The following is a 10,910-nucleotide window of genomic DNA, read 5'->3' on the forward strand; positions in this document are numbered from 1 at the left end:
GAAACATTCTATAAAAAAAATATTAATAAAAAGTACAAATATTTTTATTATAATTTTCAAATAAAGAATAATTTAGAAATTGAAAGTTTAGTGGATATGAAAAGAAAAAAAAAAAAAAAAAGGAGATGCAAGAAGAAATGATCGTACACCTTATTAAAATCATAATAAAATTTCATGCACTTCTTTAATATTTTTCAGTTGCATGGGTTATTAACTTTGATTTTTCAAACACCCACTGGTACCGGAAAACATGAGGTCGAAAGGTTTTCATACCTAAAACTAGCCAGTTCTTATTAATTTGTCAGTATCAGAGTGCAACAAATCATGAAAATATCTGTCAGGTATATCTAAACAAACAAAATGCAAGTAGAATAGAAAGAAGGGCAGGGGAAAGCCCTCGCTTAATGGTAAAATGGTATGCGTTATTTTTCCTCTAAGCGCCGCAACACAGACTGAGCAAAGTTTTGTTGCCTACAAATGATTGAAAATGACCGAGGTTAACAGGATTTAAATTTCTCAGAATTAGGAATTTGTGAACTGATCTAATTATGAAATCTTGGCGACAAAGATCATATGATAACATGATTGAGAGATTGAGAAATTTAACTTACTTTCTTTCTGTGTTTTGGACTGGGGCGAGAGTACTTCAGATATCCATCCCAAGGAACCTTTTTAAGCCCAGCACGATGTGAGATAATATCTGTCACCCTGTACCGTTGGAATGATATATACTGTTTCAATTCCCTGCAGCAAAACATAGTTTCGTACAATATGGAATGAAGATCTTTTACCTCTCTCCAAATTCAATGGATGTCTCTCCAGGCTTCAAGTTTTGTGGCTCCAAGTACCAAACATCACAAACTACAGCCCAAGATGTCATTAATTGCAAGAGATGAGTGGTGAATGATTGTCTGAAAGTGTAGGAGATACAGAAACTCTTATCCAGCAATAAAAGAAAATATGAATGAATAGAAAGTAAAATTAATTATCATGTAGAAACCAACTTCTTACTTTCGACTATTCCAAAAAGCATCTACGAAAATTTTATTGTACTTGATTGCAACTGGGCAAACTGTGCAGCCAAGTTCAAATGCACCCTAAACATCATTAAAATTAGAAGAGGAATTAGAATACAAGTGGATGGAGACAAGATTAAAGAGGAAAAGGAAAGGCTATTGTATAAGTAAAAGTGTAAAACTCAGGCATTTCACTTTCAATGCAATTGCAAGTGATCCTATACCTTCTTAAACATGACTGTATAGTGATTATTTACACAAGTTCCTTCAGGAAATATAAGAAGAGGGTTATTGTTAGCTCCCTGGACATGTTCCCTCAATCTGAAATATGAAAAATCACGTCAGAATAAGATTTTAGATATATTCTCCCAACATTTTCAATTATACTTACTTCCTTGCCACAATTTCTCGATCCTTCACCTCTGTACGATTGAACCAGATACACCCCACACTCTCTAAAATAGTGCTCTGCAATAATCCTGTGGATGAAATTCAGAAATGTATCAGGCATTAACTTGTGAAGAGCCCATCGAACTTTGAAGGAAAGTAGATCTGGATGAATATATAGTTTAGTACCAAATGTACAGTGTACTACCATAGAAAGATGCAATAGCACCTAGCATGATTAATTTGGTTGAGCGTGAGAAGATCAAAGGACATCCTAGCGTTTGTTTAAGTTCTAAAAATATAATGATGTTTAAAATGAAAAGATCTTCCCTGACAACTAGTAATTTTCTCAACAAATTTTCACCTACAACTCTAAGATCGGACCACATTATGTAATAAGGATGCTCGGTGAAATATTTAAGCGTTTGAGTCTTCTTTATATGTAGTTAGCGTTTTGAGGGTGGATTCCTCAAGTGTTTGGGTACTTATCAATTGGTTGTTGATCTTTTGGAAAGGGCTGATTGGTTCTTCCTCCTTAACCACTAGAGAGGAGGCTTAAACTCTCACTGATAGTGGGGTAGTCTACTTGAGCCTCGCAAGGAATCTTATTACCAAGCCCAAAACGTTTAAGGATTATGTTTGACTGCTCTATAAAAGTTGTACTACCTCTATTTGATAGGAATAATGCTTTTAGAATATTGACTAGGTGTCATACTAGGAATNATCTTTCAGTGTAGACAAAGTCTTTATAATAACAAACTTTGAATGCAATAAGGCAGAGAAGAAAGTTTTTTCCCATTAAGATAGTTTCTCTTTTTTGTTGCCTATTTATGGTATCAATTTTGAACACCAATAATGAACAAGCATATTTGCACCAAGCAATAAGGTAAGAGCAATTTCAACCAATTGTCTATTTTTTCTTTTTGCTATATCATTTTTCTAGAAAGATATAGAAGGTTATTTGGAAAACTTATTAATCTCACTATTACTAGACTATATTTGTCCTTTGCACTTGGTATTGTGAGTCAATTCATGCAAAAACTGTGTATTGATCATTGGAATGTTGTCATACGTATTCTAAAATATCTCAAAAAGGATCCAGGACAAGAGCTACTTTACGAAGATAAAGGGAATACTCAAACTTTTGGCTATTGTGGCTCATTGTGATGGTTCTCCTATGGATAAATGCTCTATTACACGACATTGTGTTTTACTTAGAGGAAATATTGTCTCTTGGGAAAGTAAGAAGCAAAATGTTGTTACTGGATCATCTATTGAAGTTGAGTATTGAGAAATGACATCTCTTGCCTGTGAGCTTATATGAGAAAAATAATTACAAGAATTAAATTTTTTTAATATTCAGCTTACAAAAATGTATTGTGATAATCTGCATTCCACATTGCTTCCAAACCAGTGTTTCATGAGTGAACTAAGCACAGAAAAGTTGTTGTCTAAAGAAATTTTTACCGAGTTTGTTTGAATCAAATGATCAACTTGTAGATATATTAACAAAATCCTTGAGAGGCCCCAGATTGAATTTATTTGTTCTAAGTTTGGTAATACAATTTGTATCCAGTTTGAGAGAGTGTTAGAATAAACAATTATTAAGAAGATTTATTGTTAGGTGTTATGTGCTTTGTGTTGGACCTAATTCCTAGAAATGTCTTCTAGAATTCTCTTTTATTCATTGTATCCTATATATCCCAAGCTATTATAAATACGAAATTCTTAGAAAGGGAATACATACTGTATCAAATTCACTCTAATTCATTTGTATTTTTCTCAAGTGTATCCGTTATTATTAGCCGCTATCAACTCTGAGTAGTTTTTGAAAGGATTTGGAAGATCTTTGCCCAACTCCCGATGAGCAACACAAACCATCATCCAATGAATGACCAGATCAAGGTGGTAAAAATGATGTTCAGGGGTTAATTTGCATCGCTTGATGGGTACAAAACCTAGACAGCGAGCATTGCATTTAGCTCAAGCTGAATTTTGGTTCAATACAAGTTACTAAGATGTCTCATATCTGATCCTTGTATGGGTAAGACCATTTTCCTTTATCGTTGAAAGCAAACCACAATTCCTTCCAAAGTTAAGGAACCCAATTAGCAGCTATACACTTTGAAGATTAACCTCACCTTTCCTGAATTCCATCTTGGGGACAATGTGTCACTTAGCACTGGGGTACTGTTGATAGAGCATGCCCCCAATAACTATGGTCTATGAGAAGAGAACTTAGAAAGAGTTAGGAAGGTTTGTTATGTGCCTACCTAGAAGGCAGTTATTAAGAGCTAGGTAGCAGGGTATGTAGACAATAAGATTGGAGAATAAGGGCTAGAAATAATGTGGACATTAGTTTGGCAGGGGCCACGTTCCTCAAAATACATGCACCTTCTGTTTTCTGTAACTACTTCATTTAGTGAATAACAAGCTCTTGTCTCTCTGTTATATCAGTCTTTCTATTTTTTTTGCTGTCTTCTGGTACCAGCTCTATTAGTTCATCAGATACATCCTTCATCCCAAGGGCCATTTAGGCCCAAGTTTTTTTATTCTTGCACATCAAGAAAATTATTCACATTCTCTGAATTGAAAACAAACTTTCATTATGGTAAGCGTTTAAAAATATAAAGTTGATAGCTTAGAAGAAGTTCAGAATCATGTTAGCACCATTATTCTTACTCTAAAAAAAACTGATTCACCCAGATACGGTATGCCACAAGCAAATATAGAAATAGAAAGCTGCTTTGATGATAATGGCAGGGCTCAATTTGTATTTAAAAGCAACACAATAACACTATACACTAACCAACCCATCCAGGATGCTTCTGCATAATAACAACAAATGCAGTCATCTGTTCTAAGATAATGAAATCAATCATGGAAGTATGATTGGCCACAAAAACCTGTTCAATATAGGGAAATCGAGATTATTAATAAGTAACATTATGGTAATAAAAACAATGGAAGAACCAATGGGCATCAGACAAACCTGTTTTGGTCGTATACTGGGCCTTGGCCCATGGTACTTAACAACCCCAGTCCAGGATGCAACAAAGAAACTGCACATCATCTCCACCAAACACCTCTGAAAGAAATGATAATTGAGCAATTTAGAGTTCATTGATTTGATACACAGCAATTTAGTAGTTCATTGAAGTTGCTATCCACCAAAAGGAATGAAAATAGAAAGAGTTCATCTTATGCCATGATCTCTGCTTCGTTACATCATCTGTCAATAAAACTATAGTAAACATGTATTTAAAAAATAAAGAAAAAATAAATAAGTTATGTCCTCCAGAAAATTGTCTTAAATTTGTTGCATTGACCTACTAAGCTGACAAGTAATTAGATTTACAAAATCTGATTTCGAGCAGAAAATCCTTTAACTACGATATTACAATTAACAAATACTAAGATATAAAGCATATGACAAAATGATTGATTTTCATGATCGATGAGGCAACTTTAACTGAAGCCCGACGATAGGTGTTTAAAATTAAAACCAAACGAAGTAAAGGCTTACTAAAACACTACAATAAAAGTAGCCTACGAGCTGTAGCTCAATTGACACCAAGTCTCAAACCTCCATCCTAATAATAATAATAATAAAATATAAACAATATGTAGAACACAATGATACCAAATAGTTGGACATTATAGGCCTTTAAATTGGAAATATTATGCACATTTACAAATTATTGTCCATTCAGTACCAGCCAGACAACTGACATATAGGAGTTCATTGTATTTTAAGCTAAGCTAAATCAGGAAATATTATGCACATTTACTTTTTATGGAACGAGTTCAAACTTCAAAAATGTCTTAAAATTTCTGTGGCGCAGGTTATAACAGCCATTAAATGCAGTTTTCCTAGTGTGCAAAACAGAAACAGAAGTCTGTGTACAAAAAATTTCAACTGGACAAAATAGCAAGAATAATCTGAATTGATACCTCAATCTTTTTCCTCAAGTCGTCATTTCCTTTCAGGAGGTAGTGCACTGGAATGAAGGCTGAAAGAAATATAATCCATCCTAATGTCAACACTAGAATTCTGCAGAGTGAAACAGGACACATCACATGGCCAGAAAAAGATTGTAGTGAACTGAGGTATTAACATGAGAAGCATGAAAGGGAAACTAATGGGCGAAACACAAACGTCGTGTTTAAAGTCAAAATATTAGAAAATTCATTTGATTTATAACTTTTATTTTCTGAAAGGAATTTCTTTGATTTTGAAATGTTTGTGACTTAGTTGTGAACATGCAAAAATCTGCTCAAATTTGGTGGGATTTAATTTTAGTTTTTGTTAAACTGACAACATTGCCCTTATTACACTGAGAAAGAAATAACTTCATGAGACATGTGAATCAGTTTTTGAATAAAATTGGTTTTATTTTTAGTTTTTTATTCCAAATGCAGGAAAATAAAAATGTAATTGAAGTAAATCTTTAGTTCCAATCATATCCTAATAAACTTTTCCTAAAATGCGTCTAGTCTCGGTGCATGTCTACTACCAAATGTAGCATTGAAAATTAGCTAGGCAAACCCTAGGATCGAATGATTTCGGAAGTCCTATTGCGTCATCATGCATAACATGTAAGTATCGAAAGTAAAGCAATAACCTAACCTAATAGGGAAAATAATCAAAATATCGAATCACAACTCCACAGCACCACAAAGGAAACAAATAAACATTCCAGTTCCAAGGTTCTGGAGGATTTGATTTGAAGCACCTTGTGAATGAATCCTATAACATAAAATTCAGTCAGTAATCACAATGTAAGTGATATTTCAAGAAAAGATGACATGTCTTGAATGGCTTCAGGCTTGGGAATAGAGTCTGAGAATTACACAGATATAAATGAAAAAGTCAAAACACTACAGTGCCTCTTTGCTGGACTTCACCTGGAAATGGGAATTTTGAGTTCACCGAGCTATTACCCCCTTCGGAGCCTCCTTCATGATTATTCGAGCCTCCACCCATCATCTTCATCATTTGTTGTAAGTCGCGCCTTTTCGCTGTCGTCTCTTCCTTAATTCCCTTCCACTGTGATCTCAAGATTGTCCAACCTTCCCTCCGAGTTGTTGTCCATCACTGATCCTCGCACCTCTCGATCCGGCAGGTGATAGGTTATTCAATCAAGAACCTAGGGAAAAGTCACTCCTCACACTCAGAACACTCACACAGAAAGTTGTATAACCACTTTGTATTTACTTTCAGTCAAAGAAAAGAATACAGAGAGCTTAACCTCTCCCTCATAGGACAACAAGTTCCTGACAAAACAATTATTCAACCAAAAGTGCCTCTATAAATCAACCCAAAACTATTTATACAAGTTTCTTAGTTTCTTCCCGCTCTCCCTAATTGTCTAGGCAGTTAGGCCAAATAACTAATATCTTTTCCTTCTCTCATATACTAATAACGGTCTAACAGAAACTGTATGAAAAATATAAATGTACTGATAAGGAATGAATGATGTATGAATGAATGAAAAGAACAAAAATAATGCATTACTTCTAACCTAAAATGATATGCTAATACAACCAGAATCAACATCTAAAATACACTAAACAAATTACCTAAACTAAAAGTGCAAGAAATAGACCAAGAGGAGATCCAACAACAAAGAATGTATCAACCTGGCATAAATGAAGTTAAACAAATGAACAATAGGATAAAAAGGGCTATTTTTTCTTCTTGTGATTATATAAGAACATGTTAGTAGTGATTATATAAGCATTTTAGCAGACGAAAAGAAAAAACCTAAAAAATTATTTTGCTACTTTCTACAGAAACTAAAGTTAGTAGCTTTAATAAAAGGCCTGAAATAAGCTGTATCATGATATCATTTTGATCTTAACCTCCACTACTAAATATCTAATGTAGTCATTGAAAGTGGCCTCTCTTTCGTCAGAGTTGAATCCATTAAATGAAAATCTCAAGGAAAACATTTAAGTGTTATACACAGATGACAAAATCCATGTTCGCATCTCTATTCGTACATCAAACGGAAGTTTTGTGTACTTTATATATGAGGTATATCTCTGGTCTACCTAAAAGTGTCATCCGGATTCATTAGTGAGTTCTGCACATAATTATACTCCTTATCAGGGAGTGTGTTTTCATTTTGATCATGTTCCTTATACATCCATTCCATAGGAAATGGGATGATAAATTATCTTGATGGCAAAGGATGTCATATAAGAGAACACTTCCTAGAGAATGATCTACACTAGTCATTGAAAATGAAGGAAATGTAGAGGGGAAATGAAGGAAATCTACTCGCTGAAGTACCTTTCCATCAGATATAATTGATTAGGTTGGTTGGATACCTAAAGAAGTATATAAATTCCCATATCATTCTATATTACAATGGTATAAAATGCAACTTTTAAAAGCAACCTACATTCAACCACTGAAAAAAACCCATCTACATCAAGTCATATTACAGTTAATATAAAATCATATTACAAACTCCTAGTATCAATAATATAATTGTACAACAGTTAAAATATATTTACTAACGAACTGTCAGGATTAGTTGTTAAGTTACATGCAGTGTTACGACTACATTCTGCAACATCCATTGCCTGCCAACATTTACATACAAAACACAATACATAATATACTTACTAAAGAACTCCCAGTATCAGTTGCTAAATCAGATGCCCTATTACTAATACATTTCGCAATAACCATTGCCTGCAACATTTAGATACAAAAATCAATACATAATATAACTGTTACAAATACTTGCAATAGTTACACAACAAATATCCTATATCCATAACAATATGTCAGTATAAAACTAAAGTCCAAAATTTGAATATAATATAAAAAACTATCGTCATAATCTCAGATAAAAAGGTAAAATAAATTCCATACACATTGGACAATGTAAAAAAGATAAAAAATAAAATAAATGGATAAAAAAGTAAAACAACCTTCATGAATATGTATATGTGACAAAAAAATAATAATATTATTGTTTTTTTATTCAGTGTCTAAGCATAAACAAAAAGTAGCATAGGAAAAAAATTAATATCAAAAAATATCCAATGACAAAAAAACTCACCATTCATACACTTATTAATAGAATCAACACGCATAAAAATGTAGCTTTCATAGTATCCTCTTTTGTGAAGTGCATCTCCGGCAACTCCACCAACAAACTTTTGAGTGGCAACAGCTACCAATCTAGTCTTGAAAATGCAAGGGTCAGGAATCCAATAAATCAGTCAGCAACACTCAACCAAAATGCCAAAGTTTTGAAAACCAATTTAGTTTACAACAAAAACATGTTATCCACTGTATTGGAAGTCGAAAATAACAATGCACAACAAGAAATGCAAAATTAAGCCAGTAAGAGTGAAAAGAAAAATAAAATAGCTAGCATATTTCATCCTTTTCCCACTTAAATTGATTGACAGTGGGTACTCATTTCCAATATAATGACTGCACCATGTTAAACTATTCCAATGAAAGGGTGAGGCACGTTAAAAATAAATAAATACAAGAGTTGTGAAAACCTAGCTAGAAACTATTCAATTCTATTGAAAGAAATTGTAAAATCTAGCTAGAAACTATAAACTCAAATTAGAAACTCAAAAAATCATTCACAATCAAGAACTAAAATTAGTAGACAAGTAATCATGCAAAATCTGTAAAACTCAACTAAGAAAATCAATGTATCGACCTAAACAAGTTTGAAACTATAAAAGAAAGTTAAGAAAAGAGGATAGAAACTCACTATCTAAAAACATCAAATAACTAAGAATCTCACTGTCAAATCTGAAACAGAATACTAAAACAGGATAGAAACTAAAACTATTCTTAAAACAGTAAAGATATCCTACTTAACATGGCTACAATTTTATAAAAGTAAAATAACTGAAATATCTTGAAACAGTAAAAGAAACTAGCTACACAAGTTTAAAACTCGAAGTGAAAGTCCAAATCAAAGCTAAACTATAAAAATAGAAAAAAAGAAGTTTAAAGATGCATATGAATACTTGAATAAAACTAAGAAACAACAAAATAGTTTAAATATTCAACGAAAACTAAATCTACAATCTACAATAAGCAAACCAAACATGTTAAAAAGAAAGAAATTAACAATCTCTCTAATATCTGCAATAGAGAAACTTTTGAAGACAATTAAAAGAAAGTTTAATAATAAATTAATAAATAAAAAGACAATTAAAAGTGAAGAAAACAAAAAAAGAAATGAAATTCTTTTGCCCATTTATGCATCTCTCTTATTCAAACTATCCTTCTAGAAAAAAAGAAAGAAAGAAAATCAAGAAAAAATATTTTCCAACAATAAAAACTTTGAAAAAGTAACGATTGAATAAAACTTCAATGTCATGAAACGATCATAGAGTATGACGAAGAATAAGTAAGAGAATGTTAATAGAAAGATAAAATTTCAAAAAAACACATGAAAATGTGAACAGAAATAAGAGTTGACAAATGTATGAAAAAAAAACTATCTTTGGAGAAGAAATGAAAAAAAGGAGCAATACCATCGCATCGACCCCAACTGATGTTAGACAAAGAAGAGGAGATGAGAAATTAAGGAGAAGGAAAGTTGCACATAGCATCCACGTAATAAAAAGGAAGCTCGACTACAATATTTACTACAATATTTTTGTTACCCAGAGAGATAAACCATAATAGATCTATGAAAAAGATATTAATGCACTCAAGGCAAAGACCTGGACTACATAACACCTATTTTTCTGTATTGAAGAGCTTTTCTGTTTGAATTCAAGAAGAATATGAAAAAAATATATTGACATCTTTTAAAAAAGGACGGAATGATATAACCAAGAGGGTTTATATCAACATACGACAGAGATGCAACTTTTGACTCGTAATACTAGGTCAAACACAAGCACTTTCCCATTCAAGCAATTGGGCACAGGCCACTGGCTCGAATCCAACACAAAAACTCAACATATATACATAAACCTCATGACCCATGGGAATAGCATCGCCTCCCTCCACAGAAATTAAATAACATAAACAGCCTTAATTTCTCTGATCAGATGGATTTTGGAATCAACAGTTAATTGAAGAAGACGAGTGCAATGTTCTTGAATAATTAATTCAAAAATGAAAGTAGTAATAGTTACGTACATTGACAAAGGATGGATAGAAGAGGACTTGTGCACGATTGTTGAGAACATCGACGACAGCTTGGCGAATTCCGGGAAGACGTTTGACCTATTTTTAGAGAACTGGCATGTTTCTTGTAAACTATGACTAACTAGTAGAAGCACGACCTTTTTGCAGTGAACTACGTAGTAAATACTGTACTAGGACCAGCAACTGGCCGTCCACTTAATCCAAAAGCGGCCGCTGAAGCAGAGAAAGTGCTATTTTCTTCTTTATCAAAGCTAGAGGATATTTGGCTCAAAGGAGATGGACGCTTCCTTCTTGGTGGCTCTCAGCCATCTATAGCAGATCTCAGCATGGTTTGTGAACTTATGCAACTTGAG

At 33.0% G+C, this 10,910-nt stretch overlaps 1 protein-coding gene across 1 annotated transcript; it reads right to left on the bottom strand.

Annotated features, from left to right (window-relative positions):
* Positions 1 to 279: 279 nt before the first annotated feature.
* LOC106780423 (glycerol-3-phosphate acyltransferase 3) lies at positions 280 to 8,058 on the bottom strand. The gene is made up of 11 exons (XM_014668708.2): positions 8,041 to 8,058; positions 6,034 to 6,553; positions 5,358 to 5,457; positions 4,396 to 4,491; positions 4,213 to 4,309; positions 1,408 to 1,495; positions 1,241 to 1,337; positions 1,012 to 1,097; positions 792 to 911; positions 612 to 708; positions 280 to 471 (listed from the first exon to the last, which is right to left on the bottom strand). The coding sequence occupies exons 4-11, from the start codon at positions 4,474 to 4,476 to the stop codon at positions 280 to 282; spliced, it is 858 nt and encodes a 285-aa protein (XP_014524194.1). The 5' UTR covers positions 4,477 to 4,491; positions 5,358 to 5,457; positions 6,034 to 6,553; positions 8,041 to 8,058.
* Positions 8,059 to 10,910: the final 2,852 nt, after the last annotated feature.

The sequence above is a fragment of the Vigna radiata genome, unplaced genomic scaffold (genome assembly GCF_000741045.1).
Source record: "Vigna radiata var. radiata cultivar VC1973A unplaced genomic scaffold, Vradiata_ver6 scaffold_576, whole genome shotgun sequence".
In the NCBI taxonomy this organism is placed as follows: domain Eukaryota; kingdom Viridiplantae; phylum Streptophyta; class Magnoliopsida; order Fabales; family Fabaceae; genus Vigna; species Vigna radiata.